Raw genomic sequence first — 24,420 nt, forward strand, 5'->3', positions numbered from 1 at the left:
GGGAAAAACAGTCTAGAGTTGGACAAAAGCAAACTAAACAGGGCTGGTGTGAATGAACCCTTGGTCTCTTGTAAAGCTGCAATTATTCCAACAAGACAAGATATTGCTGAAAATTTCAATTTGATTTGTTTCACATTTCCCCTCCCTTGCATATTTGTTTGTATGATGGGATATTTGTGTATTTATGTTTGAATGACCATATTAATTTGTTCTTTTTAAAATCAATAAAGGGATAAAAATCACCATGATCTTACAAAAACTTATGAAATGATTCAACACTGCCAACAGGAACCTCTCCATTTCCAAGCCTGAATGGTATTTCTCCTCCAAGTGTTTTAATATAAAGTTGTCTTAAAGCTCAATGCGACAGTTTTGAAGGCGGGGTTTAAATCTGTATCTTCATGACATAAATGCTAAATATTGTAATTCATGTCAGCCACAGCAGAGAGCCTACTACGCTGCATTCCTGAAGTCGAAATCATAACAACAAACTCATCCAACCATCAAAACCTTTTCGTTGTCCCATCTTCGCCCTAAACAAGCTGCCAAACTCGACAAATAAGAGCTAAGGAAATAAGTGAGGCTCAACCTCTGCATAATTGTGACCGGGAACAGCAGCAAATGCCACAACGGACATCCCAGACGACACGATCACATCAAATTCTACGCATTTTTTCTTTCTACCCTAAATGTCACCTGCTTCAAGTCCCACAACGTGACACAGGCAATCAGAAACAAAAGGGCCACAAGTGTCGCCGGCCTGAAAATTCCTGTCAGAGTTAAAAAAGAAACGTGGAAAACAACTTTGGGAGGAATGTCATTTATGTCCAGCCTCTCTGGCGTTGCATTTCAGAACAAGCAGCTGACACATGCACTTCTCCCATTATATGTTGAATCTTATAGAAATAGGTCTCTATAAGTAGACCGACATGTCCTGTCTCTGTGTACATTTAGACGGCGTCTGGACACATGGACGGGAGCGGACCAGGCAGAAGTAAAGCAGCTCGGCTGCCGGAGATGAAGGGTTTGTCCCTACTGAACTGAGACGATACTTAAATATCAGCAGAATTAATTATGACTCAGCTATGCAATCCATGTATTGCAACCGTTTGTTTTTAATTCTTGCTTTTACAGACCATCTTTTGCAGACAAAAGATGGTCTGCAGTGCAATCCTGCCACATTTGGCATGACTGCAAGTCCACCCTGCTAACAGTTAGCTTAGCACCAACAAATGGAAAAAGACTGATAAAAGTTCCTTTGAGGTCATAGCTGCCATTTTGGATTTTGTTCTGATGGGTCATCTCACACACATGTGTTGTGCAAACTCATCTGTGTTCATAATGTGAAAATATTAAGATGGCAAGATCATTTACAATAGAAGCACATTTTCCTCACTGCTCTCTTGCTGAGCCTCCAACACTCTGTTATCTTTACAACTTTTGTTCAGTATCAGGGATCAGCATAAAATACAGCCAAGACTCCATGCAACAGGCTAGATATTAGTCTGCCACACAATACATTGGGAATCCAACAATTACTTTTTTTACAAACACCCTTTAGCAATATTAATATTGCGATGACATTTCTGATTTACAAATTTTGCAGATAAATTGTCCCAGTAATCATTGTGATAACCTGCAATATTGAGACCATTTTCAAGAAGTATATTGCCTCCTCAAAGACCTACAAACGTTACGTTTCTAAAGAACCCTTAATAGAACTGGAAGATATTTTAAATATCCAAAATAAAAATGGCAAACAACTGAAACCAACTGGATTATCAAGTCTCTATAAACAAGATTAGAATGGAAGTTACTGAGCTCATTTCATTTCATCATGCAATTAATTGTTTGCTTATTGCAGCAGGCTTAGTGTCATGCAACACGTTTGTAAAGCAGCAGACTCCAGGCTAGCAGTAGAAGACAGCCTGACTAAATATGCTGATATTGGCTCATCATGCTTCCAATGCCATTTAAAACAAACCTTATACTTTTCTGAGCAATGAGCATAATTACCTGAAAGACACTACTCTGCTTGTGTTTACTCTAAATGCAACATGCACAACCCATTTCATGTGGAATGTTCAGAAATCTCATTACAAATGCTGGCTTTCTTGCTGCAGTTAATTGTTGCTTTTTCCTACTTTAAATAAAAAAGAAATTGTATCATGTTTGATTTTAAATTTTCGGGTAAGTCCTGTAATATTTTTACTCTAGTTTATCACACTGAGAACTTCATACCAGTCCCACTGCCTGTCGACTACAAGCTTTTTGCCCCCCCTCTGTTTGAATGAGAATTGTGCAGATGTGTGGATAGGAGGGGGAAAAAAAAAAAAAAAACACAATGGTGCCCCCTGAGCACGAGGTTAGTCCACCGACTCTGGCATGTCCTGTTTAGGTAGTGTTCTTCACAATATACACACAGGGAAAGAACAGCTGCTGCTGATGAAAGGGCAAAGAGGCAAACAGATGAATGCTAAGCAGAATTTAAGCAATTAATGGTCAACTTTATAGTAGTAAATAAATCTGAGGTAGGCAGATAGGAAGTGGGACATCAAACGGGTGTCAGCTGGAGGAAAGGGGTCCAGAACAAGAAGTGGGTTGACACACTTATTGTCAGCTCACTTCAAACACACAGGGCAAAATGACAGTCGATGTTTGGCAACAGCCTCTGCAGCGAAAGACAAAAAAAAAAAAAACCATCATAATGAAAACACTGGGGGAAGCAAAATATCAGCGGGGTTCAGTGCATGTGAATAACCTTTCAGTGCTGGAAACACAGCTCACCCTTTCCAGAATAATTGAATTTGGTGTGCTTTGTGACCAAGCATAAAGGCCTCCCTTTGCTGAGCGGCAGGCCGACCATGACTGTTGCATAACAGAGCTAATAAAGGAGGCCTGCGGGCCCCGGGATGAGAGGAGGGAGACACATGGGAACTGCCTCTGTCCTGCTGCTTTGTCTGGAGGTGCAAGCGAGCAAAGAGCCCCCTCTTCACTCCCTGGAGCATAAGTGTAGGCATGCCTAGCATAACGCTCATTCCACAGCAACAAAAAAAGCCCCACAGAAGTGCCTGTGTTATCTGCGGGAGATGGCCAGGCGTTGCTAGAGGCGTCCATCATCCGTAGAGATGTGAACATCCCCGATGCTGAAGGCAAAGAGTTTGTCTAGGTCACAGGCGTCAAACTCCAGTCCTGAAGGGCCACTGTCATGCAACTTTTAGATGTGCCTCTGCTGCACAACACCTGAATAGAATAATTAGGTCACTAGCAAGGCTCTGGAGAACTAATCTACACAAGAAGGAGGTAATTAAGCCATTTCATTCCGGTGTTTTGTACCTGTGGCACATCTAGAAACTACAGGACAGCGGCCCTTGAGGACTGGAGTTTGACACCCCTGGTCTAGGTATACCGCAGGTATCCGTTCACACTTCCATCCAAGTTTTCACTACATGCCGCCACCTAACCCGAAGCAGGTCCGTCTGAACAAGCCTGAACTCTGGCTGGTCTACGCAGCTCCGTTACAGCACATCACCATCATCTCTGGCAATTACGATTGCGATGAATGGCTCTTGTGTTTCAGCGATTAGACGATCCGCCGCTGATTCTTTGTGGACTGGCCGAGCCCGGAGCTAGTGCACTCTTAACGGCCCCGGCATCCAGATGAGAGATGTTGGATCCCAGCAGGAGGAGAACGTTCTGAATCAGCCGCTCAAAAAAAAAAAAAAAAAAAAAAAAAGAAAATGAAGAGAAGCCCACAGGAAAAATCTGACTTTGAGTTTACTCTCGAAAAACATGCTACCATGTTACAATGGTGTAGATGAATCTCTTCAAAACAAAAGGCTTTTTATATGCGATTCTTACAGTCATTTAAGAACACCACCACCTAGCACACCATTTCTTGCTTCTCTGACCTGACCTCGCATTTGGTGCAGCTGAACTACCGCTGCAGATTGTGGGAATTACCTGCTGGAGCAAAACAACTTCAGGAAATCCCCTCCAAGAACCTGGTTGACTTTTATTCACTTTTGCTGGGCAAATGTTCCCCCAATTTAAAAACTTCGGCAAAAGTGGCACTTGTAAGTCCAGTGTCCATTGTAGCACAGATTCATCCAAGCTCCACATTAAGAGACATTTGATTACACACACAAGTGGTTCATACAATGCATTTGTTTAGGTCAAGTGATCAAAAGAATAATAAATTCTATATTGATTAGGATTATTATAATAAATATTTAATAATATTTCAGCTAGGCCTGACAATAAATCTATATCAGAGGTTCTTAACCTTTTTTGAGGTACCAAACCCACCAGTTTTATATGCACATTCACTGAACCCTTCTGTAATGATAAATATGATCCCCTCCCCCCCAAAAAATTCAAGACATTCAAGATCACCAAGTCTTCTTAAAAGGTAGAGTCTCAGAACAGTTCTTCAAAATATAGTCACTGTTTTCAGCAAAGTTGAGCTGACTGTCCAGGAACGACCCAAGGTATTTAAAATTTGCCACAGTTTCAACAGGTTGGCCATCGAGACAAACTGGAGCCACTTTAAGGTCTTGTTTAGATCATTTAATTGGCTCTACATTCTTAAGAGAATGGAAAAAATTAAAAAGACTTTGCGGTATTCTGATTTAGTCATGCAATTAGTTGTGTTACCACCCTCACGCCACTAGAGGCAGTACCAACCCCGAAAAGGTGCGACTAAAGAGCAGATTTAGAAGTACACCGAAAGCTACAGAATTTGGTAAAAACGGTGAGTTTTGCTGAAGTAATTAAAGACACGTTCAAATCCATGCCGAGAGTGGAACTCCTTCAATCAGTGCTTCTCCGCAGCGCTGATTGGCTAAGCAATGTAACGTGATCCTCCGCAGCAAGTGATGGCAAGCGGGGCATCATCACGACTTTACACAAGTGTGTCTTTACCTCCGCGGCAGAGGCTCCGCCGAACCCCTGAGACCGACTCACCGATCGAACCCAGGTTAAGAACCACTGCTCTATATATAATACGTCTGATAGAATATTCAGTAATTCCATTGTACTCCAATCCAGAACCGTACAGCATTCTGGGAGATGTAGGAAGAGGTTAGATGTAAGCTAGGCATTAACCAACTCGTTATTTGGTTACCTAGCAACAACATGTAGTTACTTGCGCAGCAGCAGCTTCAGATTTCGCCACCGTGTCTCATAATAGCTTAAAAATAAAAACTATGGCGTATAGTGAAACCTGGGGATAAAAGAAAGGTCACGCCTCCATTTTGGCTTTTCCAATATCCAAATGTATTTAGACTGATCAATAATAATCTATATTGGCTCATACTGTGATATCTTCCAGCAGGAATAACTATTCAATTATGTTAAAATTGTTTACTTTGATATTCCAAGCAAATGCAGTGAAACTGTTTTCTTAGTACTATGAGAATCTCACAGCTGATCAGTATAAGTGTTTTCAGACTGCTTTCAAAAGAAAAAAAAAAAAAAAAAAACGAGAAAAAGCTTTGATTAGCCAGACTCAAACACACACATCAAGAGTTTTATCTTAATAGGTGACTTCATGCCATCTTTAAAGACTAATGACAGCATAACATGTTCTCATCTAAAGAGTTATAAATCACCAACAGTGAGCAAGTGGATGATATATGCTCCCTTAATTAGCTTTAAACAGATGAGCTGTCAAACCAGGCTTTTAAGTCTACATTATGCTTGAGTAGCTTTCAAAGTGAAGGAGAAAAACATTAGGTCAAAGCCTGACAACGTTTTGATCTGATGCATGTCAGCCAGTCAGATTTAGTAGCAGGTAAAGAGAAATTTATAGGACAGGCCGTTTCAGGTGGCGACAGAAGGCATTCCTCTGCTTAGATAGCCAATAAATCACCAAGCAGCACCAGAACAAATGCAGGAAACATTCCTTTAGTCATGCAAACCTACAAACTCCCCCCGACAGACGCACACTGCTGGAAGAAGCTGTGAAACAGCGATGCACCCTGTGCAACAATGCTTCATCAAAAAGCAGGGAGGAGTTGGGGTAGGGTGGGGGGTCTTCAAGAAAATCTGGGTTTCTAGATTACATCCAGCTACAGCGTTCACCCTCCTGCAGAATCAGAGGCCAGAAATGTTGAGCATTTCTTTGCTCAAGTCCTCAGTTGCTCATTGCGACAGATGAGGGTTCACAGTTTGCTTCCACTTTTGTTGTGCTCCGACCTGCATCACAAGTTCTCAGCCAGATGTCTCCTGGGAATTTGAGAATTCAAAGTTTCCTTTTGCCAGCAAAACTGTAGATTTGTGTCACCACCTTAAAGTATTTTTTTTTTCACCCTGCGAACTTCTACAAAATATCCCTGATTGCTACAAAGTTGAATATATTTTACAGGGATTTTATGCAAACACAAAGCAGCACAGTGGAAGAAAAGAAAAATTACAGAAATTTCTACAAATAATCTCAAATGTGTGGCATGCATCTGCATTCATGGCTTCCCCAACACTGATACTCCTAAATAAAGCCTATTAAAACAGAATGCATTCATCCGAGAAGCAGCTAAGACATCCATCAGATTTGTAAAGGTCCACAGCTCAGGTAGAGGAGCTCGTTGGCAGGACAGCCATTAAAAATCCATCACTGTTAAAAAAAAATATAGGCAGAAAAAAACCTGTTCTATTTGGGGTGCTGTGGTCAGATGAGATTAGAACTAAAAAAACTGACCCATTTCAAAGAGAAAAATAAATGCTGGACATTACAAGCATTTAGACTAAAAAGTTAATTTGCAAAAAAAAAAAAAAACTATTTAAAGTCAAAAACTTGTTCTACAGAAGGATGGATACTTTGGCGATATGCAAAGTTACAAGTTAAATCAATAAAAATATTAAAAGATATGCAACCGTTTCCAATATGGGTAATGGGTATCGTTGCCCAGGGCGCTATTCCATCAGGGGGGGCGGCATAAGCACTTTGGTTAAAAAAGTAATTGGTTCCCCTAATGAGTTTTCTATTAATTTTTTATATTTTTACAATTAAAGCATGGCAAAAACATGGCTGCACACTATAGAAAACAAAAACAAATCAAATGTTTGCTTCTTATTATATTAGCATTTGGTGCTAAAACAAATGACCATTTTATTCTTTCTAAAAGAATTTACCCCGCTTTTCATCTGGCTCTAAATAGAGTATTCTGAGACGTTGCAACTGGTTTATTTTGCACTGAACATGGATTTTCTAAAAACAGTTTGACATTTCTGAAACCTTTGTTCCACTTCTGAATACACACTAGACAGCATGTTTACTTGATTTTATAGCATTCAACTCCCCAAGATGAAAATATTTTACACTGCTCACAGACTGCTTAGGCCATCGTTTCAATTTGTATATCATTTTTTCTTTTACATGGGGGGGAGGAAGAAAAAAAAAAAAAAAAAAAAAAAAAGTACCACGAACAGAATGAAGCCTCACCCAATGCGGCATTTTTCCAAGAACAACCTCCAGGTAAAGTGGACTGGGTGTAAAGTGAGTGAAAAAGCAGCTAGAGTTTGAATAAAAACAGAATGAACTCTGAAAATATCAATTACTACTACTTAAATATGTTCCAAATATGGATTTGGTGAAAGACATTTCCCCACCCATCATCATACTCTACGCCTTGCAGGATTCAAATTTACTACAAAGACAAGAATCTCGTCTCTAGCTGTACGATAAAGAGCTACTTTGATCGATTTCCACCTTTCCCTTACATTACAGTAGAGGTAAAGTACTTGCAATAATTCCCAGTAATCTCATAAATCTGCTTCAACTCCCCCGCTTGAGCCCGTTTCTGGGCTGGTGAAATCCAAATCCCCACAAAAGCACATCCTTGCAGCTTTCCCACTGGCCCAACTAGCATTCTTCACATATTTCCACCAAGGTTTCTGGGAGTTGGAGTCTCAGGCTCGCCACTCTACTACTACTACTACTGCTGCTGCTGCTGCTGCTCCACTCCTTAACCCCACACACACAAAAAAAAAACCACACACACCCAATCACGACCACTTTGACATAAACAAGCAGACTTTTTAGGCCGGTTCTTGACGCACCGCTCATCTGAAGGAGGTGTCTGTGTGAAAGAGGAGAGGGAGAGCTGCAAAACAATGGCTCTCTGTTGAGATTTGTCAGCCAGGAATGTTTCAGGTCACTGAAAGTCATCAAGTCAACGAGTGAACTGATGAGTTCAGGTGATTGGAGTATCAAGCTCGCTCCTCCTTGAGGCTCAGGACTAGTGCCTTGGGTGACCAGACAGACTGGGTTACTACTGGTTCAACACACAGGCTGCTGGTCTGGTGACACCAAACTCCTCTGAAACACAACAAACCGGAAAGGCTGAGGCTGCTGCCCCAACTCCCTGTCAAAACACTGTCAGGCTTGGTGTGTGGAGGGACACGATGGGAACACATTAAAGTCGCCAGCATGGTGCATTGATATGATGATGGGCGTTGCACGCACACGCACACACCCCTGTTTCAGGAGGCCACAACTCCTGCTAAATCTCAGCTGATCAGAGATTTCCAGCTAATTCAGCCACATCAAACTGAAATCTGATTAAATGGAGGGAAGAATGAGCACACTCATACACACACGGTCTACATCTGGGGGGAAATATTTCGTTTTCAGACAGCTCCTACATGTGCGCACATAGTTTAGAAAGTTAACTTGTTGAATTAACATACCTCTGTGAGCGTATGTAATCCCACTACCCCCAGGCCTCCAGCCTACCTACCTATCTCTGGGGTCAATCCACGAAGTTTGCCGGGTGTTGTGGTCGATGTAAAACACTCTCCCGTCGTAATCCCGGGCTTCCTCCCAGCCCGCGGGCAGCGGCAGCTCCGAGCTCTCTCTCCGCTTACCGCTGCTGACCCACGGCATAGTGTCGAGACGGTGAGTCGGGCAGAAGCCCCCCTGCCCTGCTTTTTTTTTTTTTTTTTTTATCTCCCCGAAAAAAAAAAAAGAGAGTCGTCGGTCTTCACTGCATTACAAAGCGACTCCACCTCGACGCGATGGGGAAAGGAAACGCGAAAACAGCAAGTTTCCACCGAGGTTCTCCGCTGAAACAGTCCCACGGGAGGAACATCCACTTTCTTCCACTACTGCCCCCCTAAAAACAGTCCAGCGGCGTTCTCGCGGTCCTCCATGTTCGCCTCTCCACCATATTTCATTCCTTCGTGTCTGTCCATATTTGGGGGCGGATTTGCATAAACGCTCGGACGTACGACTGAGCGAGTTCCTCCGACCAATGGGGAAACTCTGCGAATCAGCACTCTCATTAGAACTAATTACTACCACCCGAGCAGGGGATTTAAAGTGACTTTAAAGCGTCGCGCCACTTCAGACAGCAGTGGAAGATATAAACACACCAAGAATAGCTAAGTAACAAAAGAGAAAAAGTTAAAGAAAAACTTTTCACGTATTGGTCAGTAGGACACTACCACATTTTAGTTTGACTTAAAAACAAGTATTTTATAACTAAGATAAAACAGTAAATATATTTAATATAAAGACGAGGAAAAACTTTGATTTAAACACACGGACTCCTCCCACTAAGTTTGCTGCTGCGATTGCGGTGGCAGCGGAACAACACCGCCATCTTGTGTCTTTTATCCAAATAGCATCTCAGTGAAGCGTATCGGTTTCTCTGCTATACTAGTCAACAAAATTCAGTGTATTTCAGTAATTTAATTCAAATTAAATTCTTTGCAGACGCCGATGAAATTAATTTCACACACAGTGATATATTTCAAGCAAGAAATGCAAAATTCAGTTTCTCAAAAACTTAAAAAAGACCACAAAAAAAAAACAGTGGGGAACACATTTTTCTGAAAGTTTTTCTAGCAGACATCCACAATGCAAGTGGAAAGGTAGAAATATTTGGGGTTCCTTTGGTGTCAACAATATGTTTCGTAGCATACTTACGTAATGTAACGTGTTTATGTGTATATGTCACCTTCCTAAAATAACGGCCCAGGGTTTTTTTTTTTTTTTTTTTTTTTTTCCAAAAATCGATATTTTTGTATTAAAAAAATCTCTCTCTTTTTTGCCATTTGTATTCAAATTTTCAGAGAAGCAGAATGTGGTGTTTTGAACAGCTGTCAGTCAAACTCATCAAAACTAACTGAAATAAACACAAATGCATCAGTCGGTGGGTAAAGTCTCCGTATATATTTCAATATTTAACAAAAATGGCTGAACTGAATTACAATAAATTAACTTATCCGTCTGAATTTATTTGTTCATTTCCTGCATACCTTAAATATAACAACAACAAAATCAAACCCGAATACATTCCAATGTAGCTCTTCCTGTATCTTTTAGAGTCTGATATTTGGGTCTATTTGGCCTTCACTGAAGTGGAACAGAAGAAATCCCACGTGTTTGTCGCCCTCATGCGGCCGAATGAAACAACTGCAGCGGCGCTGCTTCCACCCATTTCCTCAGTTTTTAACAAGTGTCTGCTACAGCAACAACAAGAAAGCAATTTAATAGGAAAATAAATTGACAAAGAAGGGGGGTTTTGGTTCCTCTTTTCTTTTTTTTTTTTTTTTTTTTTTACTTCAAACAGTATTGGAAGTTTCTTCTGAAGTTGTCCCTCTCACACTGTTTGAATACAAACAGAAGCTTCCTTTTTCTCTTCCACGAGGAGATTGATTTGGCATTGTTCTGTCCGAGTCTTTGTCCGGACATCAGAACTCTCAGCTGGGGATTTTATTGCCTTTTTGTTTGCGGTTCGAACAATGTTCTTAAGAACGGGAAACATTTTCCCACATCTCGGCTTTGATCTGCAGCCTCCTACGATTGTTTCCCACAGGCTCTGCTGTGTTCGTAAGAGACGAGACAATAAGCTGCTCTGTTGTTTCACATTCAGTCACATGCAGCCCGAATCTAAAAGCAGTTAGCCCAAACTGATGAACACGACAGAATTTGCAACCCAGTTCTGTTGCTCTTGCACTATATTGATTCTTGAATGTATGGAAGCCAGTTTGTGTGCCTTTCTCTCTGATTCTATGCCATTTTGCATGTCTTCTTTCAATTTTAAGGACTTTTACATCTGGAAATAGTTGCTTCTTACATGTCCAGAACAAACTGCTTGGCTTTCTGCCCTCATGCATTGACATATCTCATAAAACACACAGGATGCAAAAACAGACATGAAAGAAGTCTTTTTTTTTCCTGCCGTAACATAGATTGGTATCTTGTCTACGTCTAATGACCTCTCCTGTGGCTTGCAGCTTGGGGAAATGCTTGACAATGGCTTAATCTAAACGAAGCCATCTCTGCCTCTGCTCCTGCTGCCCATTGGCATGGTGGCGGGATTGCAAAGGGGGAGGTCCAAACAAGCCCCCTCTCCTTCCTGCATCAGAAGATGTGTGCTCCTCTGAGTGGAAAGTGTTTGTGAACAAGCACCGAGCCCTGAGCCAGAGCAGTCAGCTCTAATTACCAGGCGCTTTGAGCAGCCTCCGTCCTGACCGGACTCCGAGAGGCCTCTCCATCCCAGGCGCAGCCGGTGAAGGGGAACTCTCATGGATCTCTTGAACGTGGAGGCTGGAGAGGTAAGGAGACACATGGACTCGCCTGCCTGCGTCTTGGAACTGCTGGGACTGCTGGTCTACGTCGGAGCATGGCTCTGCGCTCTGGGCAGCACCATCCTGCCACAGTGGCTGACCAAGTCCACCTCTCTGCTGCCCACCGAGAGTTACGACTTGGGGCTGTGGGAGACCTGTGTGGTCCAGGACATCGGCGGCATGGAGTGCAGGTCTTACGACAGCCTTTTGGGCCTTTCCAGCGACCTCAAACTGGCCCGCATCTTGATGTGCACCGCCCTCACCGTGGGCTTGCTGGGAATCGTGGTCGCCATACCCGGACTCCACCTGATCAACAGCTGCAAAGACTATGAAGGCCACCGAACCAAGAGGACTCTGACCATCGCCGGAGGGGTGCTGGGGATGATGTCTGGGGTGCTCTGTCTGGTCCCCGTCTCCTACGTCGCCCATTTGGCGGTGATGCATTTCTTTGACGAGAAGGTTCCCGAGGTGGTGCCTCGGTGGGAGTTCGGAGATGCCTTGTTCTGCGGCTGGGCAGCAGGGTTCCTCCTGGTGGTGGCCGGGCTGATCATGGTGACCTCCACCTGGTGCTCCCAGGTGGAGCACCACCCTGCGCCACAGAGGAGGTGCCACGCCAAGAGAGACCGTGACCTCAGAAAACGCTCTGAGTACGTTTAACGAACGGAACAGCACGATCACCTGTAGAGCTGCACTTCAAACTGCTTTACACCAATGACGTCAATGATTTTTATATATCAAATGCAAGATAATGTGTAATAGCTGATCCAGCCCAAAAAAAAAAAAAAACAGACTTTAATTTGTAATGTTTTATCTGTTTTAAACACTCATATGCACAATCAGACGTCGCATTACAAGATGACCTGCTGTGATTAGCACAAGTGAATATTTTTTGTAAAGGGAGGTTTTATTAAATATACTTTGTGTTATGGGTTGGCTTTCATTTATCACTTTCAAAATGAAAAATAAACTATTAAAGGCTTTTGTTAGGCTTTCTGTTAATGTCTCTTATTCTTAATTCTGAAGCTCAGATCGTTTCTTAGAACCACATTTTTAGTGAGTCCACTCTGGTTTTCTGGTGAGGTGCATCGTCTGATTCGGATCAGGTCTGAAGGTAAGCATTCTGCTGTTGCATAAGATCCTTGCAAGAAATATTGCCTTTCTTTCATTTTGTCTTGTGACCTGGACATTTGATTGTGTTTTTGAAAACTCTTTTTGCTTAACCTTTGTTGTACTAATACATTTTGGCTTGTTTCTTTTTCTTCGTCTACTTTTATATGCCTTTCAAACTAAAAAGAGCAATTTGTAGCACTTTTTAAAATAATCTAACATTGACATATTATTGTCAAAATTTCAGTTATTTGTTTCCCTCGGAGTTAAGACATGCATTTACATGCATGCTGTAAATGCAATAATTCCCACAGAGGATGGAAAGAAAATCCACTTGTGTTGTTCTTTTTTTTTGTTTGTTTGTTTTTTTGAGAGAGGGAAACTTAGAGGTTAATAATGATATTCATTAAAAAAAGAGAGAAAAATGTAGATGCACTAGCCTCTTCAAAAGGTTTTTGCGCTCCCAAACAGATTCCTTCTGTTTTTGTCGCTCATTTCTACATCATACTTATTATTAATCTACTTTCCCAAACTATTGGGGATCTTTTTTTTTTTTTTTTTCTTTTTCCTTTTTACCATTTTTGTCCAGTCTATTTTTCTATTGCTGAGTCATGAACACTAACCTGAGCCGGGCTAGAGGAGGTCTGCAGAGCTGTAAATGTTGTTCTGGATGACTTGTTGATGATTTCTGGACTGATTTTGATCGGTCAGCTGCTGCCGTTCCAGGTTTTCCCCATTTGTTACTGACTCTGTTCCTCATTTGTCCTTGAATTTCTTTACATCACAATGTAATTTATTGCTTTTTGCGACAGTTTAGCCTGCTTCAGGTTTATTATCAGATACTCTTTAAGTGTTTCCCTTGATAATACGGCTCTGGCGGTTGTCAGAGCTGGGTGTGTCTATAGCAAACCTTAAGCAACAAGTCTAATCATCAGAGCTAATTTGTGATTTAACAAGAAAAGAATATATTCCCAAAACAAGTTAAACCACCTGGAAGCTGCATTTTGTGTTCAGTCAGGTTTCCTTTGTCTGTAATTAAAATTAGGTTGATGATCTGAAGCATATAGTTGTGATTTAAAAAAACACAGCAAAAACAGAACAAATTGTTACAAAAAAAAGGTAAATACAAAACAAAGGAGCCACCGAAGGGTTAATTTTGTGTTGGTAAAATGCTGAAAGACCCGAGGCTGTGTGCAGCAGTGTCTTGGTTTGTGGTCTGTTATTTCAGAGGTTTAGGCACCGGCCAAACCACAGCCACCCTCAGACGACTGGTCCGGTCAGGAGGGGGGCCGAAGGGACTAAAAACAGCCGTCAGGTGTGTCTGCGGCGGTGGAAACGCAGCTTGAGGCTAATTCCATCAGATTTCCTGGTCACTCACAGAGCTAAGCTGTGTTTAATGAATACTTTAATGGTCGAAGAATGTAGCACACGTTGACATAATTACACAAATTTGCCAGGGGTCAGAGTGTGTCCCGAGCCGGCCCGCGCGGCTTCGCATGCACACAGGTAGAGCGGTGCACAACGCGATGTACGCTGTGGAAAACCTTTCCTTTATATCAGTTGTGCTTTCGGAGGAGCCAGCTCTTCCAGAATGAAGTTAATAAGAGATAATGATGTTGTCACAGGAGCACGTCTCCTGAGGGGCCCCGAGACGGGACTGGCTCTACTCCTGACCTCCTGATGGTGGTTCTGTTGAGACTCCCGGAGCCAGAGGCGCTTGGAGCAGAGTGAGAGAACATCTGCAATGCAAAAACACACAATCTGACAAAGTGCTTTTGGTCTAGTTTCTAGTTCAAGTATCCTGGCATACTTGCGGTCAATGATTCCTGAATATTGATGGAAAAGTACAAGCTGTGAGTGAAATAATCTGCCTGTGGAACAAGCACAGGCAGATTATTTCTCATATTCAGGATTTATTGATTTAAAATAAGCAATAAGTTACTTGTATGTTAGTTTTGTCTTATTTCAAGTGTACCAAGATATTTGCACTAGAAACTAAACCAAAAATACTCTGTAAGATTTTACGTTTGCACTTTGATTAGCCTTATTTATATGTTTCTGCGGGTTACCAACAATGTGGTCTAAAGATTTTCATTTCAGTTTTTACCATAACATTTGTTCCAATTTATTATCTTTTTATTTATTTACATACTACTGACAAGCATGAGTTAGAAAAAAAACCCAATTCGGTCAGTTGTAAACATTTAGTGCAACCACAGTCCAAACAGCGAGAGTATTCTTGGTTCTGTCTCAGTCTAGTTTGGTTACTTTGATGGACAAGTTTCTGGTTGTGTCTGTTCCTTTACCAACACAAAACGCGCCCTCCCTCGTTTCTCTCAGACGGAAAAGAAGAGGAGTCGACACGAGGGAGTGACTAGCCAATCAGGAGTGGATTTTGATGTCACTAACTGAATTTACAGGGACAAAAATAAAAATATCTTTCATGGCATTTCAGGTACAATCTTTTCCAAATAAAGAACATTGACTTGAAATGTCTAAAAAGATAAAAGTGCTTTTGTTGGCCCGTTAACTTCTGCATTTGTTTTTAATTTTGGCAGTTTGGATCCTCCATACAATACAGGCTGCAGAAAAGGACTCCAGTCCACCATTTTGAAAGCTCTTAGCTGTAGGAAGGGTCCAAAATCAACTGTGGAGATTCTCCTGTGGATTGCAGTATGTTTCTAGCTCCTGTGAGTCTGGGCAGTGAAGCAACTCAAAGGAAATGACATGCCAGCGTCTTGACAGATTATGTCTAAATACATCCGAATTCAAACAAACAAACTTACTCTGAGGGCTTGATAAACAAACTGTTTTCATACACTGCTTATAATTAGCAAGCTGGGGAATTGACTAGCTGAGACACAGCCCAGATCAAAACATTCCCAATGTCGTCTTTTATATTAAGACCAGGAAATTAACTTATTGCATCTCAATTATACATATCTATATTTAGTTGTATTATTTTTATTATAGAGAACAGAAACTATTAAATCATTGTTGTGTTTAATGACACAACAAAGAAAGTTGCTTAAACTGAATCATGTTTTAAAGATGCTTCCAGAATCTATTTTAGCAATAATGTAAAAAAAAAAAAAAAAACAAAAAAAAAAAACCTCGGGGACGCTTTTTAAAAAATGTTTAGGCCTACATTGTCACCGACAAATTCGTTTTCTTAAAGGTGCAGTGTTACATAAAATCCGCTTTTTTGAGCTTTACATCATGTTATTCTCATGGTGTGTTGCTTCGATACTTTCATGCATGTTTGGGAAATCCTTTAATCTCCCGTGGCAACCATTCAGGAAGCAAAAACACAGGTCTCACCAAGCACCCATTTTCAACGCAGCTCCTTGCTAACTCCTCGCTAATTTAGCAAACACCTGGTGAAACTGCGCACCTGGTGAACTCGTTATGGCAGCTACTTCTCAGTGAAATATTGTCTGTAAATGGGACTTTGGAGAAATGTTATGATGACGTACCGAAGGTGGAGTTTCAGAAAGAGCAGGAGCTTCTTAGAGAGACAGAATCCCAAATTCAAGACGTTAAATTTCTTTTATGTCATGTTTAATATATACAGCGTTTTTATAACTTACGGCAACAATGGTTTTGCTAGAAATGACACTCTGGAAAATACACAATACTCCCCGTTTAAAATAGTAAAAGTTAAGACACACTAAGTACTTGTCTTATTAATTATGAAAGAGTGACCCAAATATTATTCCTTTAAATGAAAGTAAAGTAAAAAGTGTTTTTTTTCTAGATCAAGGAAATAGTTTGTAAGATTTTTAGATCCATTTTCTGGTGAAAAACACTGGATAAAAAATGTACTTGCAGAAAAAGCTCAGAAAAATCTCTTTTATACATAATCAATAGAGTTTTCCCCAAGAGGAGATTTTTTTTAATTACGTTTACAGATTTCATCTGCTCTTTCTGTAGTGACAGATCTGAAAGGACGGTCAATCTTCAATCAGATCTGCTAATGTAAAACGTTTAAAAGTAAAACAAAAATTTAAATAAAAAAGCGCTAGTTACGCTCCACCACTGCAGTAAATCATACACGTTATTATGATCTGTTATCACTGATCTCTGACGAACATCAAAGCATAGAGTTATACTAGAGACCAGCTCCTCCTGCGCCAGGAGTTATCTCTCTCTCTATCTTGGTTTACCGAAGGAAAATGCCAACATCCCAACAAAGCTGTCATCCAGTCAGCTGGCTTACAGGAAAACAAAACAAACAAACAGTGGAAATATCTGCATCAATCATCAGAGTTGTCTTTTTTAGTGCTCTGGCAATGATTTCTAACCGATATGAATTTGACGACTATAAGCGAGACAGATTGTGACCCAGCCTGGACGGACCGTATGTGTGTTTGTCAAGCGTTATCTGCAGAGGTGTGTGTGTGTGTTCATCACAGGGAGGGAGCTACAGGATTTGATGACTTCCTCTTTAAATATGTAGTCTACCGGAATGTTCTTGATCCATTACGTCACATATGTCAGAGTCAAGGCCCGCGGGCCACATCCGGCCCGCGAGAAGGTTTTTTACGGCCCCTGGGATGATCTTGATTTATTATTAGAACCGGCCCGCAGACCGCAGCAAGCCGGCACCCCGTCTGAAAAAAACTATCTTCCTTATTTGAACTGTAAGTAGTTCTTTAAATGTTCTGTGAGATGATGTACTTACCCATGTATCCATAACAACCGGAACTTTCAATATCCACCAAGTTATTGCCGAAATATACCGTCTATTAAACGAGTGCCCCCCGGATTAATTACACTCTCTGCAGCTGCAGCTGCGAAGTTACCGTATTAACCCGATACTTGCTCTTTCAGAAACCGTTGGAATTTTTCCACTTAGCGCTACGTGTGGCGGAATTACGGTACTGCAAATTTAGATGTGTCGCCGGCGACACATCTAAATTTGCAGTACCGTAATTCGCCGGCGACACATCTAAATGCCTTGACTCTGACATATGTGGATTAATAGATTTTTGCACTTTATTTTATTGTATTTCAATCCAATTATATTTTAAAAATATTTCAGTTGTGTCTGTTGAAAATTAAAGGTTACTGACAGAGCCATAAGAAAATATTGCTTTATTTATCTGATCATATTGGAATATATTTGTTAGGTTTTCAGTAGGTTCAATTAGATTCACTAGACTATATGCGTCATTTAAAAAAATTTCAATGAACATTCGATCAGTCCGGCCCTCGGCTTGTAGCTAAATTTTTTATTTGGCCCTCCGTCCATTTGACTTTGACACCCCTGCATTACGTCAATGTTGATGTGTTAATGTTAAAGTACCTCGCAGCTGTTGTCCACTTTGTGATTTTAAAGTGAGCCGAGTTCTAATGAAGTGAAGTCAAGAAGAGGAGCTTTTGTTTTTCCACCCGCCTGCCTCCTCCAGAGAGGTGCAGCAAGCCGCTGGACCAATGTGTGTGCGCATGTGTGTGTGTGTGTGTGTGTGTGTGTGTGTGTGTGTGTGTGTGTGTGTGTGTGTGTGTGTGTGTGAGAGAGAGAGAGAGAGCATGCCTTGCCTTGCAACAATCACCCCCAGTAAGGCGGGCCCCTCTACGTACTGGCATGCCTGCTCCCGTCCTACGCAGGTCACATGAGCGAGGCCCCCAGTCAACCTGACTCGCTGATAGCCGTCCTCGCACGGAGGCCGTCAGAAGCCCACACCTCGGCCTCCCTCCCCGTCCTGAGCTGTGATGACACCGATCTGTCGTCACTGGCCCAGAGGCTGGCCGACTGCTGAGGGCGCTGCGTGATAACGGAGCAGAAATCCAGTTTATGACCATCCGAGGATAAGAATCCGACCGAGACCTTCAGCCCAGTCGTAACGAGCAGCACTTGATGTCTCGTGTATCTTTTATTTACATATTAAAGTAAGCTCTTTTGGCTTTTTTATTGTTTTTATTTCTTTTTTTATTATTATTATTTTAACACCTTAGGTCAGCAGCAATCATCAGAGGTCGAATGATCCTCCAGCTCCTCTGTTAAAGGGGCAGTATTATGTATTTTCCAGGCACATGGCGCCATAGCACAATCACCTTGTTGCCTTCAGTTATAAAATTACTATATATATCAACTATGACTTAATTGAAATTGGATCTCTGTCTCTTTAAGAAACTCCTGCTCTTCCTGAAACTTTAACCCTTTAACAAAGTTTTTACAGCATTCCACTGAGAAGTCAATAAATGAGCTAATTGCTGCTGGCTAGTCTGAAGGAGCTCAGTCGGGGTGGGGAGGTGGAAGGCGGGGCTAGGTCCACCCAGGCGTTTTGCAGCGGTGGAGTGGTTGCCACGGGAAATTAAAGGATTTCTCAAGGCGACGCCTCAGGTATGTTTTGGACGAGGGAATCAAATTATAGCATGATGTAAAGCTCAAAAAGTCAATTTTATAGAATACAGCCCCTTTAATCTAAAGTATCTTTATTTTAAACGACAGACCAGCAGAAGTTGAGGAGACTTGTGAAGGAAAAGAATAAATCGTGTTAGAAATATCTGTAATAAATATACTCTAAACAAGACGTAACTGTTTTTGCTGTTGCGATGAAGGCAGCTCTAAATCAGTTATTTGAATTAGATGTACATTTTCATGTACATATTTTATTTTTTGAATCTTTTTCTACTTTCTCTATTAATTCTCACTGTTTTATTCCTACATTACTATTTGCGATGTTGGTTTTATCACTCTTATCTGAACTTACAAATCATCAGAGTTGTCTTTTTTAGTGCTCTGGCAATGATTACAAATCTAGATTTATCATTTTAATGACTATGTTAAGTATGTCACCATAGCTACCATGGTTGTGTTTCCTCAGTCCGTTACCTCTGTTAACTACCATCTCTTTTATTTTCATGGTTAGTCTTGACGAGATCATTATTAGTTTTTGTTTGTTTTCTGCAACCTCCAAATATCATCCTGTGGAAATCCCTTTGTGTTGCTGTTGTTGTGTATGAAAAATACCCTGTAATTAAATTGATTATTTGATTGTGTTGCAGGCGTTTTGGCTGTTTTAAGATATCAAAATGCTTTGATCTGAAAAATGACATTGCAAATGTGGCTGATTTTTGTTAGGGATAGTGCTAGAGGACGAACCTCCACAATAATCTCAACTTTTGTTTTTTTTTGACAGATTTATTAGATCTTTCAGGATTTGTTCTCTAAAAGACCTCTGAGAACTTAATGGAACAATAGCATTCACGCCATCAGATACAGCAGGCACGTGCAGGGGGGGGGGGGGGGGGGGCTGGGGGCAGGTGGTTTAGCACACCTGGATCAAATGATGGCTCATTAGAGGCCTAAGAGGAACATTGACATGCTGAAAAGGTTGTTACTACCAACAGGGAGAGAACTAAAACATGCAGGATGCCGGCCCTCGAGGACCAACTTTGGGGACCACTGCATTAGGCTGTTGTTTTTGTGCTATTAGCTAGCTGCTAGCTAACGACTTTGCTAGCAAAGCTACATAACTAAAAAGATTCTTCCCTGTGTACGAGGCACATCGCCCGTCCAAAACTGATCATCTCCATAATGAATATATGTCCGATCTTCTTATTTCCTTTGCTGCATAATGTACATTGCATTTATTCTAGCTTTAGGTAAATGTATCTTGAAGGAGAATCGCACTTACATAAAAGTCCAACAAGGATATTAATTTAGAATTAAAAATGACTGACCCTGAATTACCATGATAGATATAATGTGTGTCATTAATGAAGGGGAAAAAACTCAACCCAGACTTTAAGTTTAGGGTCTGGTTAGCAGAGTATGAAGTTAAATTTTTTCCCCAATTATTCAATGGGAAAAAATAAACTAACCTCAGTTAAGTAAAATAAAATTGTAATCAAAACTTTTGGAATTGTAATGATTTCTTTTTTAAAAACAAATTGTTTTGTTTAAAAAACTTTTTTTAAATTAAATAACTAATTTTTGTCTTGTGAACTTAAAAAGTTATTTGCCAAACATAAACTTTTATTTGCACACATCAGAAATCTTCTGTTGCGATTCTGGGTCCTGCCCACAACGTCATGTGAGAATCATAAACAAAACTTTGAGTCAAACAAAAACTTAGAATATCAAGAAAAGATTTCTGACATGCACAAATAAGTTTGTTTTGAAAAAAAAAAAATCACTTCATGAGACAAATGTGTGATTTAAATGTTTAAAAAAGTTTTAAGCTAAACTCAGCAGGCTTTTCTCATGGTGACATGCATTAACAATTCAATATTTGCTTTTGTTTTTTTCTTTTTTTCTGCAGTTCCACCTTAAAGTTTGATGCAGCTCTGCTTTCCTGAATGGACCATCTTCATCTCCACTGCAGCAAACAGGCAGCTCTGTTTTATAGATTACAGTCACTAAAAGGTTGCATTGTGTCCTTGTTTATATTTTTAATAGTGTAATTCTGTAAAGACAAAATATGTAAATCAGAGCTAAACCACCAGCTCTGATTTACTTATCTTGCTAAATTGCGGGTTTGAATATTGCAATACTTTCCTATAACAAAATAGACCTGCAGAAAGAAATTATTAATAAAATATCTTACATATGCATAGTTGTATGCTCTATATAGAGATTTACCTTAGCTTTGATTGTATATTTCACAATTTTGTAATTTATCATTGTTTATTAAACTCTGAAAGCTTTGTGGCTTTGTTAATATTCTGTCCTAGAATACGGTAAGATGTGCCCTTTTTTCTTTTTTGAGCACCTGCCCTTTTAGTGGTCTCTGCATGGCCCTGAGATACAGTAGCAAGACATTACACCGAAGTTTGTGGTTTTAGAGTAAAAAAAATAAAAACCCATAGCGGTTCAAAGTCTGAGCCAGACGCTGTATGTGGGATGTACTTTAGAGGTGAGTCGGCTTCACAGAGGTCTTGTCTGCGTTCTTCCAGGGTTCAGCGTATCCTCTCCAACCAGTCTGGTCCAGCAGACCGTTGCTGGTCTTCAGTAGTCACTAGCTTGACAAATCAGGGTCAGGTGGCCAGGTGGCATTTGTGAAAGGTCACTGGAAACAAGACGGCCATGTCAGCTTAAACGGAGATAACATTTTAAATGTGGTCTCCTGCAAAAGCGTTGAATGATCTAGTTATTGGTGGTTATATTTATTTGGATTCCTGCCACAGAAAGTGTGTAGCACATGAGATGGCGTTCATCAGGGTGATTCCTGCTATCGTTTTTGTTGAGTTTTTGGCACCTGCCATTGCGGAGGAATCTCTAACATACGGACATGGTTGCTTGGAGGTTCAGAAATGTTCTTAAAATGTGTAGAACCATCACAATCTTTCTTCACTGTAGAACCCTGGGTTATCCATCGCTTGACTGTCACCCTTGGGCAGCTCAGACTTTCTTGGCAGTGTTGGTACCGTCCAATGGCCGCTGAGCGGGTCCTCGGTTTGCGATGACTGCCTGTAGCAGAAGAAAATCACTCCGCTTATCAGCATCAGGATGGAAGCAAACATTCCCATTCCGATGGCCGCTCCCACACTCTGCCGGACCGGAGCGACGGGCAAGTTGAACTCTGGAGGAAAGTCTATGGTGCTGTTGTTCAGAACGGAGGCCATGTTCCACACCAGGGGCACCAAGGACAACATCGCCGTGACCGAATACAGAGCCCCGGCTACCATGAAGCTCAGCCTCATGTTCCTGCGGTCTTCCACTGAGAAGTAGGCGAACCTCACAGCCACCGCCCCGCTGACGTTCCCCAGCAGGCCGGTGATCACCGCCAGCATCATCAGGACCTGAGCCGAAGGGATCTCGGCAGGGACGAAGCTGTCCGAGACGCCGATGCCGCGACAGTTCTCGGCCTCCGAGAGGACATGGCTGTAGAAGCACACCCTCCATATCCCCACCCAGGCCACGCCTGACGTGATGACGGACACGTCATCCACGTACCAGAGGCGCCACTCGTTGATGCCGGTTGTCGTCACGATGAAGAGCCACGCCAGAAAGCCGAACAGAAGACCCAGGAACTGGCAGTGTGCTGTGTGAGCTAGGTAGATCATTCCTGCCCCCGGGGTGTGGCTGCTGATGCTCAAAGAGACGAGAGGCCGCAGGGCGCCATTACTTCTGCTAAACAGAAAAACAAGGCAGGCGAGGTTGTATAAATCACACGTACATGGACTCTTCAGACCTCCTTCAACTGTTTCCCAGGTTACAACCACAATCGCGAATGTAGTTTTAGGGATTTGTGGTGATCGACCAACAAGAAGCTGTGCTTAAAGTTACAGTGGAATAGAAAGGAGTTTAGCCCTCCTGAGTCAAGACTTTGTAGAAACACAGATGGTGGAGCTAAAAGCTTCACAAGCTTTGCAGATCTAATGATATTTTTTAGCCATTTTTTTTTAAGACAGCTCAAGCTTAGCTTCCGAATGAATTAGTCCGAACTTTCACTAGACCATTCTAACGCATGCAAATTGTTTGATCTAAGCCATCCCATTGTAAACTTTGTCACAATACTTGCATCCTTTTTGAATTATAGAAAGAACCATGCTCATGTAACACCTCTGATGAAGACGCCGAGGAAAAGCAGTTATTGTACCATTAGCTTATTGAGAAATGGACTTTGTCATAAGACCTTTAATTTGTAATAACTACTTGATATTCGTAACAAACCCCTAAAAACCAAAAGTAGTGCGGGTGACTACTTTTAAACTATTGGTGAAATGAGAGGAGCAATAAAACTTAAATTATTTTGTCACTTGATGGAGTCATGTGTTGTTTCATAGTGAAATAAGTAATTATTTAATGTAACTGTTGTCTCAACATAGCAGGTTGTTGTAGTTATTCTTAGATTTTTTTAAGAGCAATATTTGTGTGGACTTGATTGCAGTTGTGTTGGATAATATACTTCCAAAATTGCCGAAAAAGAATGCAACAAATTTAAAATACTTTTTATAGTTACCTTTATTATCAATGCAAGAAAACTGCAGAATCTATACACGTTCTAGTCCAAACTGCTTAAACCCAGTGCCTTAAACAAGACGTGGCCTTGAGGCCAGGAAGAGGCACAAAACTACCCAACGAGTTGAGAACCGGGCCTTCCAGAACCACAGCTCTACAGGTCGTGTCCTGCTGACCGTTGAGCCGTAGTTCACTCTCCGCATTCGTTACCGAAGTAAATGAAGTCCACGCGATAAAACATGAAATGTTTTCAGTTAATGTTTTCTGCCATGGATTGAAAGCCAAAGGAAAAAACTCAGTTCTGTTTTACCAGTTTCCAACAAAATGTTTTATGGTTAGTTGTGGTTCTAAAATGTTAAAATCTTCCACCCGTCATGTAACAAGGCCAAAGTTCAGCTTTAATTATGTGGTATTCCTATGTATACATATATTATGGAGCACCTTTTGTATGATCAGCTGTTCCTTCTTAATACATTTCCTACTTTCATGTAAAGAGTAAACTATGAATCACAATAAGGAGCTAGCAATACATTTCAAAATTCAAACTACGTCTTTTCTTGTTTGAAGGAATTTAGAGGAATTTTGAATTTTCCTTCTAGAATATAATAAAATTGCATACCTTCAGGTACAGTCTGTTTCAACCATGTCAATGATTGTCTAAATCTTTGAAGGTTACACCGCTAAATAAGACGACCGAGTTACATTTCCTTCTTACCTGGATGATTGTGTAGTTCAGACTTGCTTCCAGTACTTCCATAGACGCTGCGTTCACAAGAGCAACATTGTAGGTTTTCCTTCAGCTGAGCAACATCCGACTTTTAATAATG

General features: G+C 41.1%; 3 protein-coding genes across 3 annotated transcripts in view; 1 reads left to right on the plus strand and 2 right to left on the minus strand.

The window, feature by feature from the left end:
• Positions 1-9,326, minus strand: part of wwc3 (WWC family member 3) — a 42,933-nt gene extending 33,607 nt beyond the window's left edge. The window contains exon 1 of the mRNA XM_015012793.2: positions 8,739-9,326. Within this exon, the coding sequence (XP_014868279.2) occupies positions 8,739-8,884 (146 nt within the window). The 5' untranslated portion in view covers positions 8,885-9,326. The remainder of the gene's footprint in view (positions 1-8,738) is intronic.
• Positions 9,327-11,372: 2,046 nt separating this feature from the next.
• On the plus strand, positions 11,373-12,553 carry LOC106933515 (claudin-24-like). Its single transcript, XM_015012800.2, has one exon. The coding sequence runs from the start codon at positions 11,533-11,535 to the stop codon at positions 12,229-12,231; it is 699 nt and encodes a 232-aa protein (XP_014868286.1). The 5' UTR covers positions 11,373-11,532; the 3' UTR covers positions 12,232-12,553.
• Positions 12,554-20,864: 8,311 nt separating this feature from the next.
• On the minus strand, positions 20,865-24,388 carry cldn34a (claudin 34a). The gene has a single exon (XM_088005159.1). The coding sequence runs from the start codon at positions 22,693-22,695 to the stop codon at positions 21,967-21,969; it is 729 nt and encodes a 242-aa protein (XP_087861285.1). The 5' UTR covers positions 22,696-24,388; the 3' UTR covers positions 20,865-21,966.
• Between the last annotated feature and the right edge of the window lie 32 nt (positions 24,389-24,420).

The sequence above is a fragment of the Poecilia mexicana genome, unplaced genomic scaffold, assembly GCF_051168715.1.
Source record: "Poecilia mexicana isolate PSO_F unplaced genomic scaffold, ASM5116871v1 scaffold_4, whole genome shotgun sequence".
NCBI classification, from domain to species: Eukaryota; Metazoa; Chordata; class Actinopteri; order Cyprinodontiformes; family Poeciliidae; genus Poecilia; species Poecilia mexicana.